We start from the raw sequence: 22,177 nt of genomic DNA, 5'->3' as shown, positions 1-22,177 counted from the left end.
ATAGATAATAAAATAATATTGGCTTTTTGCATATATTAACTTGTAAAAATCTTTATAATATATATATATATATATATATATATATATATATATATATTTAAATAAACAGCTCCTATGTATTTATATACTATTTATAATTGTTTTGACATTAAACTTAATACTATTAATATATTTATGAAATTTGTGTGCATTTTCTTAACGTTTCCATATTTTTCATTCATATCAATACATTTCCCAAGTATATATCCATATCAAAGTTGTCCGATACGATACTCGATACTAATACTTTAATCCTTGCCACAGATAAAAATGAATAAGATCCTACCAAATGGGGCCTTTGCCACTTTTCCTACCACGGTTCAAAGAACCATACAAAAAAAAATACCATTTTGAGTGAACAAACCAGGGTCGATCAATATTAGCATATATAACTCAATCAGAGATTCAGAATCTACAAGAGTTTCATCTGCAAGATTTGTTAATTACTCTCAAGTAGTGCTCAGCCAAACAATATACAAGCTCAGGAAGTGGAGGGTTTGAAGCCCCATGTTTGTGCAGGGTGAAGCACCAACTCGCCACTTCTAGAGTCTGCAGCACTTAATTTATAATAATGATACCGAGTATCCCGTCTTTACAAATTGAACAAAGGGATGGAAAGGGAGAAAACAAGGAAGAAAAAGCAAAAATATTTACATCTTTTGCCTATATAACCGATTATTGGCCAAAGCCCCCAGGGTATTAAATTCTTTCAAGAGATGTGCAACCCTTGGTGTGGAGGCTAATGAATATGTAACATACAATTTTCACATGTGCACCTGATTTGTGTCCTCCAATGTGAAGGAACAGGAGGTAATCAGCTCAATGATCTAAATGACCCAATAAAGTCACATCAGCAAGATTGAGATGCATGTTCAAGTGCCTGCATTACCCCCACAAATAGGAACTTGAGCCATTGAAAGTGATCATCTTGTTTGGGTGTTGTCGTCGGCATAAATTGAGACACAAGCATCCACAGCACCAGCAGCAAGCAAGACTTGGTAAGGATGGAAGGTGAGACAGCTTACAGATCCAATCTTCTGGGCCATGAAAGTAGGGTGGTACCGGATGGTACCTAGTTGTCCGCCATCTAGGCTAAAGACTTTGATGAGCTGCTTCGCTGAGCCACTGGCAATAATAGGGGCATGACGATGGACAGCCAATGCTGTGAGTGAGCCCCTGTGGGCATCAATTGTGAGGTATGCATCAGCTTGATTTCTAATATCTAGAAACTGAATGTCACCAGCTTGTGATGCACTCACAATCTGCATAGAAATCAAAGAAATCAAGACTTCAGAATGGTTGTCAAAGATGTAAACTTCATCCTTATAAATGATGTAGAATAAAGCCTTCTACCAATAGTTTTCCCAATCCAAAGGCCATCATTGTACCATTACTTTGGATATTTATGTTTTAGCAATATTTTATCATCATCTAAACCCTGTGCAAACTATATAGATCAGCAACATGAATCCTGTTCCGCCATTCCATTCTGTTCAGTATCAAATATCCATTGTTAAATTATAAACACTTGATTCATTTCTTAGTACTACAATCAATGTCTTTCATTGATCTGCCCCAAGCTCTTTTCGCCCCTTCAAATGTAACAGAGCTTTAGCAATATATCTTTACCAAAAAAAATAGGCATTGCATATTTATAAATTATCAGAAAAGACCAGACTTGCAATGATCTCAAAAACCATTATAACAAAATATCAAGTAATCACCAAAGATACTTCCCCTAATTAAGACTAGTATCTCCATTATCTGAAACATTGTAATCCACAGTTGAATCAAACTAAATGAAATATCTTTAGGAGAGTTAAAACACAGAAATAATGACTACAATCTCTAATGCACCTCCCATGACAAAACACAGCAATACAACTAAACTACAAAAACACATATCAGAGGTTACATGTTACTAGGGATGGCAATTTTCCCCATCCCCACCGAGTACACGACCTCCCCAACCCCATCGGGTTGGGGATGGGGAATGAAGTCCCCACCCCACCCCGACCCCGATTATATATATAATAGTATCCCCACCCTGTTGTCATTCCTACATGTTACCAGTATATGGAGAGTGCTATGGGACAACTGCAAAAATGGTTGTCGCTAGCACTCCTCAGAAAATTAAATATATGAAGAGGCATATGAAGTACCATATTAAATAAAATTTCACTTATTTAGATCTCAAACCAACTAAAGCACTTAAGCATACCTTTGCTGGGTCTAAACCAGGTTGAAAGCCAATTCCCACTACTCTTTCTACTCTCTGTGTGTGTGGCCGTGTAGCACAAACAAGCCTATGATTCAAAGAAACATGCAAAAAAGTAAAAGTAATTAAAATGATAGCATGAAACATTACAAGGCAGAGAGCATGAAGAGGAGCTTCAGGTAAAACACTTGAAACCACATACAAAATGTTCAAAGATTGTGTAATTTGGATAATTATTCCATGCGAAGAGAAGCAGGCTTACATTTCAGGAGTGCGGATGTCAAATAGTCTCACAGAACCATCCACAAAGCCAGCTGCCAGCTGACCCCCATGAACTTGAGAAGCAGACTACAAAATAGCGTACACTCATTAAAACCATCAAAAAGCAAAATAATGCATACAAATTAAAGTAGGATCTCCCCATGCTATGACGAGTGTTATGTAATACCAAAGAAATAGGACTATATGAGAAACAAACTGACCATTGATGATGCTCAGATATGGATACTGACACGAACATGGATAAAGGAAACAATAAACAACTCTAATTTCCTAAGATCCTGGACAAGAATACAGGTAGGATTTAATATGCTTATATCATGATTATGTATCTAGTTTTTTAATCAGAGTGTCCAAGCAATATCCAGTTCTGTACATATTATGTCTGACATCAATATGTTAGTGTTAAGGCCACAGCCATAGCCCAGGCCCATGCGGATAAGCGCCTCCCAAGATGATCATTTTCCCACACTTCAGCAAGTTTTTGCAACGGGATCAAGGTGCCAAGTAGAATATACAAGTCAGACAGGAAGTTAGTTTTAACTAAATGGTGTAAGTAATGTAAGCCTATATAAAGCAGAATTGTGTGAACAAAGGGCACTGAAATTAGTACTCTCCAAATCTTCTGTCTTCCTCCTCTTACCTCTCATCTGTATTCAGGTGAGGACCTTGCATCCCCATTTTATTTAGAGACACAGAACCCTCCAAATCACTCCTTGTCCCTAGAAGCACCTAGAGGTGTGTACCACATAGCCTTATCCATGGAGACATGGTGAAGATTTAGTGCATTTTACTGACATGCTATGTAAAGTGCACTGATCCTCATGGTGTCTTCACAGGTGGAAGACCAACTCTTATTATAGGCAATCCCAAGGAGCGATCCTAGGAAACCCAAAGGTGAAATGGAGTGGATAGAATTACCAATTACCCACATTCTCTTGTGTACACAGTACACACACACACAGAATAAAGCATCACCACATTCTAGATTCTTCAATATAACCCTTTACAGTAGCCAGCAAATAAGGGAAAGTACATGCAGGGCCAAATGGGCACAAACTAACCAATGCTGAGATGCTGCTCTCTGATGATGAAGCAATGGAACTAACAAGTTGCTCTTTATCTAGATCCCAAAGCATGATTGATGATATCTCCCCAGAAGCATACTGGTTGATGTAACACGAGAAATTTGAACAAAATCAACAAATATTTATGGATCAACAGTACAATTAATACTATCAACAGTCTTGAAATAAGCACATACCAAATACCCAGATTGCTGCTGCCAATCCACAACAGCATTGACACTCCGCACTCCAGGTCTATGGCCTTGAATCGAAGAGAACGCAGTTACCAGCTTTTGTTTTTCTTTTATACTGTAATCTTTCCATATTCGAATGTTTCCATCACCTTTAAATAAGCATACCATTAGATTCATCTAAATATACATCCCGTGAAAGTGGCTTACTACACTGTCACATGAACACCTGAAAATGGATGTCATGCCCATGTCTATGATACCCACATACATATACGGATACAGGCATTGATACAGGAAATGGGGATAGAAATCTCCATTTTCTAAAATACTTGGCATGGATACAAGTACAGGTATCCCATGTAATAATATGCTTATGTATTTATATTTAGCTTTTTGAAGCTAAATGTTATTTCTCAAGACTTATGCCTTTCCAAATGTTATTTCCATATAACAATTGCCACCATAACTATCATACTGCTTATCAAAAATACCAGATAAGAATCTTACATGAAGCAACAAGAAGCAAACTCTCATCAAGCTCATTTACAAGACACAACTTTGAAATTCCTTTGTCAGGAAAATCATGGTTATCAAAGCTGTTGAGCAGAGTAGCATCCTCATAGTTCCATACCCTGAGAAATAACCAAAATATAAGAATAAGTTAATATAAATGTGAAACATCATAAACAACAAACAAAAAAATATTACAGATCCAAGTAAATAATCAATACATCTAGGGAATTTCAACCAGCACAGATGGGAATGATTGTTCACATAAAACACAGATGTACCCTTTTCAGCATGCACAGAAAAGCAAACAATTTACCGAGGGGTGGCTCAGTTGGTATGTTAGCTGGTTCGCTCCAGCATAGACGTGGATCTGATTCCCGCAACTACCGACTTTGGGGAGGGGGGATTATTAGTGGTATGTATCATCAGATAACTAATCATGAAGACCCAAGATGCACATGCACCCATCCATGTACAGCTGTGTGTGCTAGTGCACTCAACTGTGCAAGCACATGCATGCATGTGCAGACACAGGTAAGAATGGTGATAAATGAAAACATTTAGCATTCATGTAAATGACATTGCATATGACAGTCTATATGCTTCAATGAGGACAATACTAAACAGGAATAGAGACAGGACGTATTCTGTACCTAATTCTTTCACTCTCATCTGCAGCAATTACGACAGGAGAGAAAGGTTGTAGAAGAATTGTCTTTGTACCCATTTCAAACTTGGTATCCCAACTAGCAATTTGATTATGAAGTTTGCTTACAGCTGCAAAACAGAGATGGTCCATGATCACTACATTTTCCGCACCACATAAGATCAAACTTAACAAAAGAAAAAGAAAAACAATAAAGGCCCATGTCTTGATAAATCACAAAGGCTCACAAGAATGCTGGCATTTTGCTATTCGATCCAAAGCATATTTTTCTCTCTCTTCTCTTCTAACCAATATTTCTTCATTCTCATCTGCAGCAGTAAGGAGTGGCCTTGAGAAATGACCACAACTCCAGTTGTAGATAGTTGATTGTGGGAGCAAACTACGCTCTGAAGTCCCAGAAGACGCACTAGAACCCAAAAGTGGATAAGCTAATCCCGAGTCAGGAGAGGCCGGTAGGTTTGGCCTGAACTCTAAAGAACAAACTCTTCGCATTCCTGTCAAGTAATTTTGTCGACGGGGGCTAACAGGAGGAGTTCTAAATGTCAAAGGTAAATGACCTGCATCCAAGTAGCAGAAAGAAATTTTTTTATTGCAGATGCAGACACAATGAACAATAACCAACTTAGAAGTTGGCATCAAACACGTCTTTACAGAAAACCATAACAAAGTCAGTTTGGATTTATATGTGCATTAAAATCACACAGGAACAACCAACCAAAATAGATGCTAGTGCCCTGAGAAAACTCACATGATCATATTTTTTTATAGTAAAGATAAATTACATTAAACGAAAAAAAAAGAAGATACAATTTCAGGTAATAAGAAATTGCCATGAAAAAAAACTGAAACAGAAGAGGTACTCCTTACAACACCCCGTAATAAAATACAAAGAAAAGCCCAACACAACCCCCTCCTTACCAACTTACAACACCACAGACTGTCATCCCTCCAACAGAAAACAGCCTATCCCCCCCCACCCACCCACCCCAAAAAAAGGCCTAAGCCACCCAATACATTAACCTCTAATCCTTTACCTCCATCTCATTGCTTTAAATATATATCCATTTCATCAATCTTACCATCCCAATATTTAAGCCTCCATCCTCCCTTTCCCCCCAACTTCTTAGAAAGCTCTGCCCTGATGAATTCTTGGAAACTGAAGCTGTGGTTTTAAAATTTTTAATTCTCTGCTCTTCTTAATTCCACAAACACCTTTCTGGCAAGTTCTTCACCACCTAAAAAGAACAAACCAATTTCTTATCAACAACAATCCCCCATCCAAACCATGTGCTTCCCCTAACACCTCCTTCAATGTACATATAGGAGGGCAAGCAGTCCTCAAGAATGTAAATACATGCATACATACATACATACACACACACACACACACACACATATATATATATATAACATTTACATTACCTCCTGTACATATAAGATCAAAACAAGATTGCTGACCAATGATCTGAAAAATGGCTAACCAGAACTCCCTGAACCAATCCCCCCTACCAATAACCACTTCCAGGGGCTCTAGCTTCGCCTAAAAAAAAACTGCTATTCCACTCTTTCCAAATCACCCAACAAATGGAAAAAGGTAAGCACTTCCAAAGGACCTTTAACCAAAAATACAGCAACCCTCCAAGCAGAAAGAAGCTCAGCCCAAGACAAAGGGGAAGACCCAATGAACCCAGAAAAAGTTAAGAAAATGGTACCAAACCAGAGAAATGAAAGGGCAATGAGGAACATCTTCCACAATCAATTCTTGAGATTTGATATAATGATATCAGAACCTACATTGTAAGATAAGAATGCCAAGCTTTGATTTTTTTGAGAAAAGTTTAACCAAATTTCATTAAAGCAAGAAAAGTAGAACAGATTTTTTGAGGAAAGTTTAATCAACAACCTTTTGAGTTTTTCATAATATCGCACTATCATTTTTATAGTAAAAAAAAAGTTTCATTAAATTAAAGAAAAAGACTACAATCAGTATGACAACGGATTTTCATCAAAATATAAGATCCACATCCTCCCAGTCAATCCCTCTCACTTAAGCCCAATGTAAACCAAGATCAAGATCCAATGTCTAAATTTAGGGTGTGCAATTTTCCACTCAAGCATATTCGAGCAATAAAATTGCTTCTATGCCAAATCAGTTCTGAGAGCCTCGGTTTTGGAGGGTGGTACAAACCAAATATGGAGATAGAAACTTCGGACTTGGTTCTGAGAGCCTCAAATCAGTCATATGGAAGCTCAGTTTGGAGAGGAATTGAAAAAGGTGGAGTCATCCTCAAAAGGAATCGTTTAAATTGGGGATGGTACTCAGGTGAAGTTTAGAAATAATATTAGGTGCTGAGAGTGACCTCTTCTTGAAGCATTCCCTATCTTGTTTGAGCTGGCTGCTGACAGAGATTCCACAGTTATAATGGAAGTGTAATGTAGTTCCCGCAGTTCAGAAGACACCTGAATGATTGGGAGCTGGATGCTATGGTGGAATTGCTACATTTATTATACAGCACACAGGTGGAGTTTGGGAGCTCAGATAGAAGACTGGGCAGTGGGAGAATTCAAGAGTATGCTCTGCGAATTCTCTTTGCAATGTACTTGGTTCAGAAGAGCATTTAGCCCCTGTCAAACAATTTGATCCAAGAGAGTAACCGCAAAAGTAACCTTCTTGATTTGGACTGCCTACTTGAACAGAATTCTGAATATAGACAACCTGGTACAGAAGGGAATAGTGTTGGATTCAACTGACTGTGAAACATGTGCAGGGCGCTAGAAACCACTGAACCACCTAATGCTACATTGCAATTTCTCTTACAATCTATGGTCTAAAATATGGAACCTGTTTGAAGTAAAGAGCTGTTGTCCACGGTCAGTGGTGGAGTTGGTAAAGGGTTGGATGGTTGAAAAGATGAGAAAATAGGAAAATTGAGTTGGAATATGATCCCTGCTGTGGTTTTTTGATGTTTTTGCCAGGAGAGAAGAGAAATGCAAGAATGCTCAAGAACAAATGTACAGCTCGGTCAATACAATTTTTCAGAAGCTGTTAGGGGAGATGTTTTCATGGCTGAATACAGATAAGTTGTTTAAAAATATAGATTATAATTCCTTTTTTGTATATGGAAATCTTTGGTTATGTTTCATTGGATTAAGAGAGATGCTAATTGCTTGTCTGATGCTTTGGCCAAGCAAGGGGTGGGAAGAAACGTTTGTTCTGGGATATGCTGTAACTTCTTTTTGTGGGGGGGAGCTAAGAGAGTTTATCTCCCCTCTCCTCTTTGTATTCGCATAATTTTTTTAATGAAATCCATTCAGTTATGGATTATATAACTTAAATTTTAAAAATACTAATATTAATTCAAAAAAATGTCAGAAAATGCCAAAAAAATTCAAAAAAATGCAAAAAATATTAAACATAATATTAATAAAAATATAAACTTAAATTTTAAAAATAATGTTTTAAAAAAACCTATTATCTAAAATTAAAATACATAAACATAAAATGAAAAACTTATTTAAATGAAAATTTAAAAATAAAATCAAAGATATAAAACATTTTCAAGCATGTAAAACCCACAACCTCTTTTTTTCCTCAATTGCATTACTTCAAGTAGCTAATGTGATGTAAAACATATTACATTCCTAATTCTATGAGCCGCCTTTGTGCCATGCCCCTCGACTCAAGTTCATGTTAGCATCTTAAATTCATAATTTTCACACAAAAAATAATGATTTTATAATTTTAATTGCCTTTTAAGAAGATGTTTTATTAAGATGAATGAATGAATAACATTAGCAAATAGGGGGTGGTTGGGGGTCCGGGGGCAGAGCCCTCGACCGAGCCACTAGGTTCAAAAAAAAAAAAGCAAAAAAGAGTAAAATTTTCAAAAGGCGCATGCTTGGGCTAAGGCGCAAGGCACATCAAGCGCTCGCCTAGGCACATTAGGCATGCGCCTTTTGAAAGTGTTGCGCCTAGGACCTGGGCGAGGCGCCTACCCTAAAATGCACCTCACCTATGCACCTAGGCATGCCTTTTAAATCACTGATATATAATATATATATATATACATATACATATACATATATATACTGTTAGTGTCGAGTATGTAGGGGTATTTCTGTCTTTGTGCTTCTGTTTAGGTTGCTGATGTGTAAGATTATGCTAGATCTAATGTCCCTAACTTAAGTAGGGGCACATATGTCTTTTCCACAGTATTAGTAATATAAAACAAATCTGGCCAAATGGGAGAGTGAGCTTTTTCTCTCATTCGAACCAGACCTTTCTCTCCCTTTCTTCTCTTCTCTTCTTCTCCTTTCTCTCTCTCTTCCTCTCTTCCTTTTTCTTTGACTGTTATCAGCCTAACAGGATTCAAGGGCAGGCCAAATATATATATATATATATAATACAATACATTCTATCAAAAAATATATAGGAGTGGGTTTTGTGATTTTGGTCCCAGCTCATTCTATTTTAGGGTTAGCAATCAGAGATCAATTGTATTTTATTGCTTCTTTAGTGGAAATTTTGTTATCCGAGATCCTATCCACAATAACTAGGGCTTGAGGTATTCAAAATGTCTTTGTTTTTGCTCTTTTAAAACATAATAGACAATTACTAGGCATACCAAGAGCTCACACCTATTATAAGGGGCATCACTTGGGTTAAAGTGAGACATGTGCCTTACCTATGTGCATTTAAAACACTGCATCTGCCACCCAAGCTTTTCATTTCCAAGGAGTCACATTGCTAATTAAACACTACTGTTATAACCTCACTCCACACTATAGGGTTTCCTATACCAAAGACTCTTGGTTGCCATTATCACACCTTGATTTCAAGGATGATTCATTGCTTCTAATAGTTACCTCCTTTATCTTTTTTTTTTTTTTTTGATCAGTGAATTGTCAGATTTATTAAATCAAAGCCCAAGATAGTACAATTTAGGGAGAGGCACGAGATGCTACCTCCCCTTTAAGGAGGGGAGATGGAAGAAACCATCAACCCTTTAGTTAAAGAACATTACAAAGGAAAAAGAAAATTACAGAGAAGCCCAATACAATGAAACCCGAGTAGCCCCTTGTTTAGCAAGATAATCAGCCAAGGCATTAGCTGATCTGATCTACCCAACCACTGAACTCTAACTGTCATGCCCATCAATAGCCATTTGACCTTTTTTAAGATGTCCTTAAGGTTCCAAGTGACAGTACCCAGGTCAGCCAACCATCCTACTACCACCTTGGAGTCTCCTTCAATTATTAAGTTTTGCACTCCAAGTTGATAAGCAATCTGTACCCCCTGTTCCGCAGCTAAGAGTTCAGCCCTCAGAAGGTCTCCTATTCCCACTAGTCCCGAAAAAAAGGCAATGATGTTGCTGTTCTCATCTCCCAGTACACCATCAATCCCAAACGGTCCTAGGTTACCCTAACTACTTCCGTCAAAATTCAGCTTAACAAAACCAGACCAATTTCTCATTAAATCCTCAAAGGAATATTCTTCAAAGAGCTTTAAGGATTTCAGCCACAAAATAGTCCTTGTAACAATACACTCTTTGACCTCAAGAATGCTTCTTTCCTTCTCCTGAAAAATTCTGGAATTTCTCTCTTCCCAAATAGTCCAAAGGAGAGCTGCTCTTATACACTTCAACATGATTCTCCCTCTTCTTGTGGTCCACACAAAGGTAGAAGGGGAAAACAGCAAATTTACCTCAACTGGCAAGTTCCACCTGCACTCAAACAAATCAAATACCCAATTCCAAATGACTGCAGCAAAAGGACAAGAGATCAATAAGTGGTAACAGTCCTCATTCTGCGCTTTGCACAAAATACACAAGTTAGGGGATAAACACAAGAAAGGCCTTTTCTTCTACAAGTTATTCATCGTATTGATTTTACCATAGCACACTTCCCAACAAAACACAACTATTTTTGGGGGAATAGGCCTAGACCAAACTTCCTTAACTAGGAAAGCCCGAGGAAAAGAACTGGAGCAATGGGAATTAAAGAAAGATGCACAAATCAAATACCCAATTCCAAATGACTGCAGCAAAAGGACAAGAGATCAATAAGTGGTAACAGTCCTCATTCTGCGCTTTGCACAAAATACACAAGTTAGGGGATAAACACAAGAAAGGCCTTTTCTTCTACAAGTTATTCATCGTATTGATTTTACCATAGCACACTTCCCAACAAAACACAGCTATTTTTGGGGGAATAGGCCTAGACCAAACTTCCTTAACTAGGAAAGCCCGAGGAGAGGAACTGGAGCAATGGGAATTAAAGAAAGATGCACAACAAGTAAACGACCCTTTCGGAGTCAAAGTCCAAATCCTCCTATCAGAAATGAGTGGGTCCAGGCAAACAGAATCAAGTAACAATAAGAGCTCAGAAACTGATAAGGATTCCTCATCCCTCAACCCTCTACGGAAGCCAAGGTCCCAATTTGTCGACAAAGGGGTATACGGGGACAAAAGAAAAGAAGACAAAGGTTCATTTTTATAAAGGGAAATAGAGAAGAGAGAAGGGAACAGATCCTTAAGGGGGCAAATTTCCCACCTAAGTGTCTTCCCAGAAAAGAACATGAGTCCTAGAGCAAGCATCATACCTTACAAAGCTTAGGAACTGTGGGAGGATGCCATGAATTGCCTTCCAAGGTGTTGCAAGAGTTGCTCGTCTGGATACCCCTGCATCCCAACCATTTCCGGAACAGCCATGGATACTTGCCACCACTTCATGCCATAACCTCTCCCTCTCTAAAGGCCATCTCCACAACCACTTAGCTAGAAGAGCTACATTCTTAAAAGTAATATTCCCTAATCATAATCCTCCTTCCTCCTTACTTCGACTAACTATCTTCCATCTAATCAAATGATCCTTCTTCTCTTGCCCTGGCTCCCACAAGAAGTCCCTCATCATCTTCTCTCTCCTCTTAGCTTCCCTAGTAGGAATCTTAAAGACAGACAAAAAGTAAACCGGCAAATTAGAAAGTGTGGATTTGATCAAAGTCACTCAACCCCCCACATAGATATAATTCTTTTTCCAGCTTGCCAACTTCTTGCCAAACTTTTCCACAACAGGGATCCAAAAGCGGCTTTCCTTTGGGTTAGCTCCTAGGGGAAGACCTAGATAAGTTAAGGGCCAGGATGAGGTGGAGCACTCTAAGCAACCTGCAATAGCCTCTATTTCTTGAGCATCCATATTGACTCCCACCACACAACTTTTTTCAAAGGCTTTTCTCATTGATTTTCTTTCTATATCTTCTTCACTACAAAGTCTTGTTGACCTCACAAGATGAACTTCTCTTTCCTTACCATTTTTATGCTATTATTTTTTATCATTTTGTTTTTAGTCAAGATTCCTTCATTATATGACTAACATTTGGCGATTACCAAAACTCAATCATTTGAACTATGATCCTTTTGATTTTGTGTTTGCTTTGTCTCGTCTACGTATCTTCCACCATATTACTAATACACCATGTTCCACATTCATGTCCCCCTCTGTAGTATGAATTTTTTTCGATAGTAAGTTCTCTTACTATCCGAACTTCCATTATAAACTGGCTTCTCTCCTCTACCATCCAACTTATATGTTGTCTTCTGTCATGATATCTTACCCAACTCCAACCCCTCCCCCCCCCCCAATTATACAGATAATTGCCATTACTTCATAAATGCACAATCGTTATTTATTGAGCCTTCCCCGCATACCAAAATTAACCATAATTCTTCCCCATACTACACCTTTCTCAATTATTTTCTTTTATACACGTCATATGTCTCCCACCCTCCACTAGTTTTCCCCATCTGCCCCTTTTTTCCCATGAGCCACTTCATTATCTTCTTCATGCTTTTGACCTTTCAATTTCCTTCCATCTACACAATCTACTTTTCCCACTGTTATCGATAGCAATTAAGGTTCCCATACCACATGCATGAAGCAGTATCTCTACCAAATTAATCCACACTAACTTCAATGTGGAATGAGCCTTAGCACTCGAGCCAATAGAGACCAATGGTTATGGAACTCAAGACTTCTATAATGTTTGTTTTCCAATGTCAGCAACCAATTTTCTCCCCTCTACCAGAAGTAATGTGTTCCATTAAGCCATTGCCCAACCTGCTGCTACCTCCTTGATGTCTAGAACAGATTTCACAAACCATCCAACTAGGCATGCATCCAACAACTCCAATCTCTGCTTCACTCTTCCACCAGATGAAACCGCCTCCCTACAATCCAATTATGGAAGATATCATTTGTTTCTTCTGGTTGGTTCCATCACTAGGCTATTTCCAGACAAACCGATTCGAATTGCCCTGTATTTTAATAGCTGATTTTCAATAGAAGAGGGTTCAGAGGTTAAATAAAATGTGCAGTTCGCATCTCCATGGAAAGAATTCAATGTACCATATATGGATTTTTGTATGCATCATCATAAACAAACAACAATAAGGAGATGCAAGTCATACCACATAAAAAGCTAATCAGAACTTACCTGCATTCATGTCAAACCAAGAAGAAGATCTTGCCAGTCCAACAAGATTAGGGATTGGAGGCGTAGTTGCACCATCCCCCTGCCGAATGTTGCCATTATTGAACCGTGGTGTCTTAGTAACCTGTTCAATACCAATTATGGATAGTACTCGTCGACCAAGGCCTGCAATTCGAGGTGATGGATCTTTGGCAAGGGTACACATAGCCAATACACATTGTGAATATATTCCACTGTCAAGAGATCTAGACCTTGAATAGTTAATTACTCCATTAGTGACATTTTCATTTAATAGTATGCCAGAATCAGAATGTTGAGATGAATCATCCGACAATGGAGACTCATGTGTTATTCCTGAAGCAGAAAGGGGACTGCTGGTGGAAACCCTACCATCTCGACCCATAGTTGTGCTGTCACTGCTGACTCTCGTAACAGGACCAATTTGAGAAGGAATTGCACCTCCATGCTGGATAAACTGACTTGTGCTGGTATAGCAACTTCCTGGATTTCTAATGCTAGCCAATGATGGTAAAGAATTTAGCCAAGAGGTAGACTGTGGCTTCCAATATGCAGCAGTAATTGACTTCAGGTGCCTATTGTGACCAAAGGCAAAGCGTGCAAGAGCTGTCAGAAAATAACCCAACTGTCAAAATATATCCAGCTTTTTGTTATCATTAACAGATCACTGCTAATCTATTTTTTATTTATGGAAATGAATCAAATAAACTTATTGAAAGTGCAGTTTAAGGCACAATGGATGAAACAATAGTCCATGCATAATCAACACTATGTTAGCAAAACCAATTTAAATATAAAGAGAAAGATTGATAAATCTTGAAGCAATATCAGATGTAACACAAATTAAAACCTAAGCAGAAAATATAAGTATAGTGGTAAAGGCCTTTATTAATGATTGTCCAAATAGAAACTACAGGCAAGGCATATTTCTAAATTAACACACATAAAAGAGAGAATTATGTATATATGACATGTATCCCAGAGATCGAAATGACCTTTTCACTATCTTTTTACATCAAGATGGTCATTTATTTCTTTTCCTTTTTTTCCTTTTTTCTCCTTTTTTTGATAATCTTGCAAATTTTCCTCCATGACATTTTTTTCATCAGTAACTAATATTTTTATTGGTGTAAAAGAATACTTTGTAAAAGACATGCCAGATGCACCCCTTCATTTGGCCTAATACCACTAACCACCCATCTCTTATTCTTGCAAATCCCTTAAGGGACCAAACCCCAAAATAGCATATTCCTAGTGGTTCCTAGTTTTGCTAATGCATCTGCCAAGTACTTGGCATATCTTGGGATCCACTTATAACCAGTTTTTAGCTTCTCTGCCAGAAGTCTAATATCCCTAAGATGCTCTATAAACCCACAATACTGTCTTTCTGTTCTTTGGAAATAGAACAAAAGGATTGGCCAATTGGCACCAAGAGATTTGGCTAACCTAAGGCCTTTCAACACTGCTGCCAGTTCAGCCCTTATTGAGCCAACTTGGCCAATTGGCTCTGAGAAAAATGTCATAATGTCTCCTTTATGACAACTAAAATTCAAAGCTGTTAGATGCCAAAATGGATGATGCATCATCAATCATTGGCCCAAAGTGCAAAACTCCATAGGTGAACATTTACAGGAAAAGTCCCATGGTATGGATTAAAATTTCAATATGCAACCAAGTTTTGAAATGATTTTATCAACAATCTTAATAAAAGTTTTATTATTCATCAAAAAAAAAGTTTTGAATTAATTTTGGAACCCATAAATTTAAGAATTTATCAAAAAAATAATTCATCAAAAAAAGATAACTGTGATAAATAAAGCTTTTATTTCTATCACTTCCTTTTTTTTATGCCATGTTCATGTTGTTTTGTTTTCAAAACAGTAAGATATTTAAAAATAGCACATCCATGCTATTATTTTCACAATCTCAATTTCATCGCTCCTATTTCTTCTACGTATCTGGTTTTATCCTATTTATTCACTGAAACTATAAGGATTTTACAGTCCATAGATATCTCATTTTGGTTGCCCTCAAAATCAGAAACAAAAGAATTTTGAAAGCTCAACCAAAGTTCTAATCAAACCATAGCTGCAAGAAAAGTTCTATTTCTTTTGATCAGTAACTGCAATAACTTCACTGAAAGTCCAGAAATTCTAATTTCTAAATACTCACTATGCCAAATAATCCCAGGTTTCCAAGACTGAATCCATCAAAGTTCAGCTTGATGCATCCATTAAAGTGTATTCTAGACAACTTTCCATCATAAAGGTGTCAACCTCTTTTCCATGAATTTTTTCATTAAGATTAAAAAATGCCCTTAAAGTTCTTACTTATCAAAGACAAAGATGTGGACATGCATACACACCTTAAATTTCTACTATTCACTCAGCCCCCTTTTCCATGCTACCTAGCTTCTATGCAACTACAACCATGCTCCCACCCTCCAGTTCTTTGCAGACTCACAACCATTAACCCCTTTCCATGCTACCTAGCTTCTGCGCAACTATCATGCTCCCACCCTCCGTTCATTAACCCTTTATCTTTTACATTTCTACTATTCACTCAGTCCCCTTTTCCAATAATTCCATGCTACCTAGTTTCTGTGCAACCACAATCATGCTCCCAACCTCCTGTTCCTTGCAGACTCACAATCATATGGAACATGGGAAAACAAGGAGACAAGATAAAATGCCATCATTCTTGTGGGAAACAAGAAGCTTTTCCCTTCACAATCAAGCTCTTCCCCCTCTTTCAGACAATAACCAGGAAGTTATAACGATAGGACATGAATGCCTAGAAGGGTATAATCTGTTTGAATTTTTTAAAATTAGCAAAAGCACATTAAAATCCTAGCTGTTTCCCAGCATATAAAAGAGATAGCCTAATAGTGAAGTTTGTCTGGTTACATACCTACAGCAACTTCAGCCCTGACCAATGGGCTTCCATCTGAAACACCAGTCAAAAGGATTCTAATAATATTTATCTCAGCCCTAATCTTTTCATCATCATCACTGTCATCATCCGCTCCAACCCCTCTACACGAGTCAGTTCCAATGTCAAGAAGGGTGCCCAGAGCAAAAACAGCAGAAGCTCGAACCTGAAACATGGTAGTTTCATATGTGTCAAGGTTGCAAGATTTGGTAGGAGACCTCAAAGAACTATTAAACCCAATGAGAGAAAAGCAAGAAATAATGAAATACAGAAACAAAACCTCAGGTTGGGGCTCTGACAGTAGAGGTGCACAAATTGCAGGTGCATCTGCCTGCAAACCTATTGTCTGTGCCTCTAGAAAATCTTCCCACAGCTTCCCTACACAGAGACAAAGCCACTGAAGAAGTAATGGCTCAGTCTGTGTGTCATGGGGAATTGCAATTTGAAGATGTTTCAAGCAAACATGTAACAAATCAGCTTTAATACAAGCTTCCTGACCCCGTCTGTGCCCATCAACAATGACAGCCAAAACGAATGCAGCCATTGCCCGCTGCTCTGGATAGGCTTCCATGCTATCAAGGAACCTGATGAAATATATGTGCCCACCATCCTTTACAAGATCAACCTGGCAAGACTAAAATTCCACAAAAAAAAAGATGGATAGTATTTCAAAAATGCATACTTAACAAGACGACAAAAGAAAATACGCAAATAATAGAAGACAATGAGATACTGTTACTGAAAAAGAAAAGAAACCAAATATCAGTGTTATCAAAGTGCCAACTAATCAAATGACTAGTCAATCGAGGAACACACAAAAACTGCATCACTAACTAGTTAGACAACACTTATTTTGTGATCACCTAGGGTGAATACTGACCAAGAATCAACTATATTGACTAGGTTGATTAAAGGCTAGCAGCCTAAATGATCCAGTCAACCACAAAATAAGTTTTATTTTCCCATATTTATCTCTAACCATTTAAAATAATATCATATGTACCTTTATTTTGGTATATGCAAAACTATTTATTTTAAGTTCTTCTACTTCTTCCACCCAGCAGTGTACTGGTGTTCAATTGCCACTTACAAGGATACCACACCAATAGTCAAATTCCAGTCATTCCTTGAAAGACAAGGATTGTCACCCCCTATCTTAACCTATCCAGCCTTCTTTTTAATGTTTGCAAAAGAATAGACAATAAATTAAATAATCTATATCATTATTTCAATGCATATTTGTAGTTTGTATTGATGTACAACCAATATTGCATCAATATCTTAAATGTAGAACATGTTTCTTCCTGTCAACTAGTCAGCGCCTAGTCACTGCATTGCCTAGGGAAGCCATACAACTAGTCACTGCCTCACCACAATGGCAACACTGCTAAATATTAAAGGATACAAAAAATTAAATTTAAATATGAAATGAGACTGATACTAGCAGATTTTATAACCTCAAATAGAGAATAAGTAAAACGAGCTCAGTTGACTGAAATCATGTGCATTTTGCTTTCTGATACAAGATAAAATACTACTACCCTAGAGAAAAAGGGCCCCGTCAACAATGCAAATGCTTCTGTAACTGACTACTACTCAACATGACAAATTAAAATCATATGGTTCCTCTACTGATTAAAAAAAAAAAGTCATATGGTTCCTCGCTTTTTTTCTGCGTTGAAGTCAAAGAATGTGCTAAATTTTAAATGCCATCCATGAATTCCAAAATGGATAGAGAAAAACCTTGTCAAGTGCAAGGATCTTTGTCCAAATGAATACAAGAATTTGCCTCAACTCCATTGCTGTTGTTTGAAGCAACTTGAGTACATATGGAAAGATCCCAACAGATAAGGCCTACAAAAGCAGCAGCGGTTCATATATTCAGTAAGAATGGCATACCTAGCAACTACAGTCATACATTGACAAAGAAAACAATGTACAGGGACAAACAGAAGAGATAAATAATTACCAGATCAACAGCCCAAGGGCCCATATCAAGAAATCTTCCAAGAAGTACCAGTGCACGAAAGCGATGGCATTGACTAAGCAAAACCTACAACAATGGATCAATATTTAGGCATAAAAGAAATAACAAGGGAGGTCAAAGACCACAAAAATCAGTTTCTGTAAAGAATAAAATGAGAAAGGAAAGAAATAATCAAGCACCTTTTGTACAACTCAAAAAGGAATGAGTGAAGAACATTCTAAAATATAGGAAGTAAAGAAATATAGGAAGGACAAAAACAACAATATTCTATACAATTAGCTCTTGCATCAAATCAGCAAGGGAATGGCAATAATACTGCCAAAAAACCATAACAATGGCAATGACAGCATTTACCATCACCATCTCTAGATGGTACTCATCTTGTAGCACTCAAGTATTAAGTATTTATCATCTTGTTTCATATCTGAAGAGTAGTTGCCAAAGGGGAATTGATTGGTGCAATTGTAAAATATCCATTGACAAGCATGAGAATGCAGCTTCAAGTATGAGAGTATACACTCTGCAAAAAAAATAAAATAAAATAAAACAGAGGTTATCTCCATATTCAGTTCATCCCACCCAAGACCCTGTATAGCAGGGACTGATACTGGATAATGGGTATGATAACCAGATATAGGCATGTATACAGTACGGGAAATGTCGTTACAACTCTATTTCCTGAAACCTCAGACATGGATACAGGAACAGGTATCACATATAATACGTGCATATCATACTTTGTATCTAGTCTTTGGAACTAGGCATGTACAAGTATCTGGGTATGACAGGGTAAAGGCCTTCCTGCCAGCACAAAAACTCTATCCAAACCAATATAAACATGAAATTTGAATTGTTTTATGCAATCCGATGTGTAGTTGAATGATTATCATAGCAAATCCTGAATGATGCCATGGACAATATCATGGGGTCCTCGCCCCCATTAAAGGGAAATAATGACATTCCATGTTTCAAAACATGCCTCCTATAGTGTGGCTCTGAAAGACTGAAACTACCTTACATTTCCTCCAACAAAGGATATGAGTAGAATTATAAATTATTAACCAATCAACATGTTTTAACTTTGAAGATGTATGGCAACAGATAAGGCATGGTTCACCTAAGACAGTTCAACCAAGACTACTCACTAAAGGATAAAGAAAGAGATCTTTCCAGGAGATGCCCAGATGCCCAAAAATGTAAGTACCATAATATATAATTTGATACAATTAATATATCCTTCAGCTTGAGAGGGACCACCTAGAAAGCACCTCACCTGAAGAACAATGGGTAACTGCTCAGGTGGTTTTTTATGCTCAGATCCATGGTCAAGCCATACTTCAAAAGCTGTCAGCTGCTCCGTGAAAAAAGGACTTGGCTGCAAGTTAAACCAGAAACAACTCAAGTTTTTCTAATGGCAATAGAAAATGCAAAGTGCAGTATTCAACTATCGTTCTCTAAACTACACAACTCTTGAATGAAGAAATACAAACAAAGCAGACACCTGGAACTCTGCATTTGGTTCCTCAATCAAGGAAGGTAGTTGAGAAAGGCAAATTTCAGCAGCCATGTCCCATGCATCCCTGTACCAAAAGTAACACCAATAAGAAGAAATGAGTAGGAATATTCGAGACAGTATTGCTTCAGTTTACCTAAAAAGAGTGTCATGAAGACTTTTCTAGAGATAGTTACCACATATGATGCTGATGAGTTGGAGGCAACATTGGATATGAAATTGGTGAACAATTTGCGGATCGCATAATCCGTTCAGCAAGTAAAAAATTTCGAAATAGACTGGCAACTAGTAAGTCTTGCCTGAACAACCTCTGAAAACGTTCTGCAGGAAGCCAAGTTCAGTATTGACTACAGGATACACCAAAGGAGAGAGCGGGGGAAGGAAAAGAAGAATAGAAGATAAATATTACTTAGAAAATGTATAGTAGCTGGTTACCATGAGGGAGGACATTCCAAGCAATAGTGTCAGTCACTGCTGTAAAAATCCAGTTAAGTTCACCAAGAAGTGTTTTCCGATCATTTTGGCGGCCAGGAATGTTGTCTATGAGCATGGGATTAATTGTATCACGAAGTAATGAACGTGTACGGAACCTGAAAACAGAATGCAACATGTCAAAAGATAAAACTGCTCAATATCACCAAAACAATATACAAGCACCATTAGAAGCAAAGGAAACAGCCACCACTATAGTATAGTAACAACTGTCATTTTGCCGGTAAAAGCAGTACAACTGTTAAAAGCATACAAGAAACAACTGTGCAGAGAGTGGGGATTCCACTGAATACCTAGAGCAGAAAATAGGTGCTCACCATACAACATTAGAAGGTGATACAAAAATGACAGTATATTCATGCAAAAATTACAAAATGGAACAGGGAGATATTACAAAGTATTAGTATTTGAAACACAGTCCAGGTCACTGAGTTGGGACCAACCTTATATCATATTCACCATCAGCACACCAGTACCATATTCAAAGAAAGAGATCGAATAAATATAATTGAAATTAAAAGACCAAATAAATCAAAAACAACCAAATTACCCAAGCCTGGAAACTACAGAAAAACCTATTTACTAGCAAACTTAACATTTCAAATCCCAGAGAAAACAATTCTTGTCTCACAACAACCTCCTCTTCCACCTAACATTAATCCCAACGAATGCAAAGCTACTTGCTTTACACAAAATATAATGGATAACCCCCCAACGACAAACCAACCCACTAAGTTAGGCCATTATCAATGAAAAAGATGATGAACAAATCCATCCATCCATTCTATTCAATGCGACAGTAGATAAAAAGTTGAAGTCACCTCTAGGCCCTATTATATGCATATAGTAGGGAGTAGGGATTAGGGAACAACCCTACTCTAGGAAATGAACCATCAAACCAAAAGAAAGCACCAACCTTCCAACACGGAAAGTGACAAGACTGAGTGGAAGAGCCAAGGCTCTTAGGGAATCATCCCTTTCCTACCACATGACCTATCTAGAGGTAAGGATTTTGATGAAAAAATCAAATAAAAATGGATAAAAAAAGATCCTAATAAGTGGCATTAACAAAAGCTGGATGTGGTGCACTTTATCTGTCCATCTTAAAGGGGTTTATAAAATAGATTGTAATTTTTATTCATATGGTTTTCCTCTCTGAAAGTTTAACTTTGGCTTATAAAGCCATTTTTCATGCATGCGTGTTATATGGGAGGGTAGTGGCCACTTATCTTACCCAACTGCATAATTTTTCATTGTACCTGGGTCACATTTATACATGTTTTACAGTTTTTGCACAAATGCAATACATTATTCACTTTCTCCCACCCAAGAGGAGGGGGACCTTGTATTACCAATATTCAATGACAAAGGCCAAAGAATCAGCATACATGTTAGCAATTAAACAAACTTTACAAAAACGAACAAAAAAGAATACCATAGTCCATTACAAATCTCTAAAAGATATTTAATTCCTTGTTTGAAGGTAGAGATGAGAAAAAGAATAACAATACTATATTTTAATCACGAATGAACACAAATAAACCATAAGGTTTTGCTCTGACTTATGAAATTCAAACAGAGATAAGTCCCTGAGTTGTTGCTTCAGAGACATCCTATTACCACTTGAAAGTCCCCTGCCACCTCAAAGTTGTTAAGTTTATATTTTTTATCAGTAATTTAAGCTTTTTTTTTTGCATCTTTGCAGCTTTCTTCAAAAAGGCGCACACATCTATGTAACATTGGTTGGTCTATCCTCATGCATATCATTAATTAG

At 37.5% G+C, this 22,177-nt stretch overlaps 1 protein-coding gene across 6 annotated transcripts in view; it reads right to left on the bottom strand.

Annotated features, from left to right (window-relative positions):
- Nucleotides 1–460: 460 nt before the first annotated feature.
- The window catches only part of LOC104602482 (regulatory-associated protein of TOR 1-like), a 52,675-nt gene continuing 30,958 nt past the window's right edge, over nucleotides 461–22,177 (bottom strand). For 5 of the 6 annotated variants that reach the window (XM_010266175.3, XM_010266176.3, XM_010266177.3 and 2 more), the window contains 17 exons: nucleotides 20,347–20,501; nucleotides 20,088–20,232; nucleotides 19,900–19,978; nucleotides 19,672–19,773; nucleotides 18,381–18,464; nucleotides 18,155–18,265; nucleotides 16,692–17,045; nucleotides 16,391–16,577; nucleotides 13,466–14,086; nucleotides 5,202–5,531; nucleotides 4,961–5,084; nucleotides 4,305–4,429; nucleotides 3,801–3,946; nucleotides 3,601–3,702; nucleotides 2,520–2,605; nucleotides 2,261–2,345; nucleotides 461–1,301 (listed from right to left, as the gene is read on the bottom strand). In XM_010266175.3, the coding sequence (XP_010264477.1) occupies nucleotides 963–1,301; nucleotides 2,261–2,345; nucleotides 2,520–2,605; nucleotides 3,601–3,702; nucleotides 3,801–3,946; nucleotides 4,305–4,429; nucleotides 4,961–5,084; nucleotides 5,202–5,531; nucleotides 13,466–14,086; nucleotides 16,391–16,577; nucleotides 16,692–17,045; nucleotides 18,155–18,265; nucleotides 18,381–18,464; nucleotides 19,672–19,773; nucleotides 19,900–19,978; nucleotides 20,088–20,232; nucleotides 20,347–20,501 (3,175 nt within the window). In that variant the 3' untranslated portion in view covers nucleotides 461–962. The remainder of the gene's footprint in view (nucleotides 1,302–2,260; nucleotides 2,346–2,519; nucleotides 2,606–3,600; nucleotides 3,703–3,800; nucleotides 3,947–4,304; nucleotides 4,430–4,960; nucleotides 5,085–5,201; nucleotides 5,532–13,465; nucleotides 14,087–16,390; nucleotides 16,578–16,691; nucleotides 17,046–18,154; nucleotides 18,266–18,380; nucleotides 18,465–19,671; nucleotides 19,774–19,899; nucleotides 19,979–20,087; nucleotides 20,233–20,346; nucleotides 20,502–22,177) is intronic. The other variant, XM_088898151.1, reaches the window with a different exon arrangement.

The sequence above is a fragment of the Nelumbo nucifera genome, chromosome 2 (genome assembly GCF_055504915.1).
Source record: "Nelumbo nucifera cultivar China Antique chromosome 2, China Antique-T2T, whole genome shotgun sequence".
Lineage (NCBI taxonomy): Eukaryota > Viridiplantae > Streptophyta > Magnoliopsida > Proteales > Nelumbonaceae > Nelumbo > Nelumbo nucifera.
Note: the sequence above shows the minus strand (reverse complement) of the source record. Positions and strands in the feature narration are given on the sequence as shown.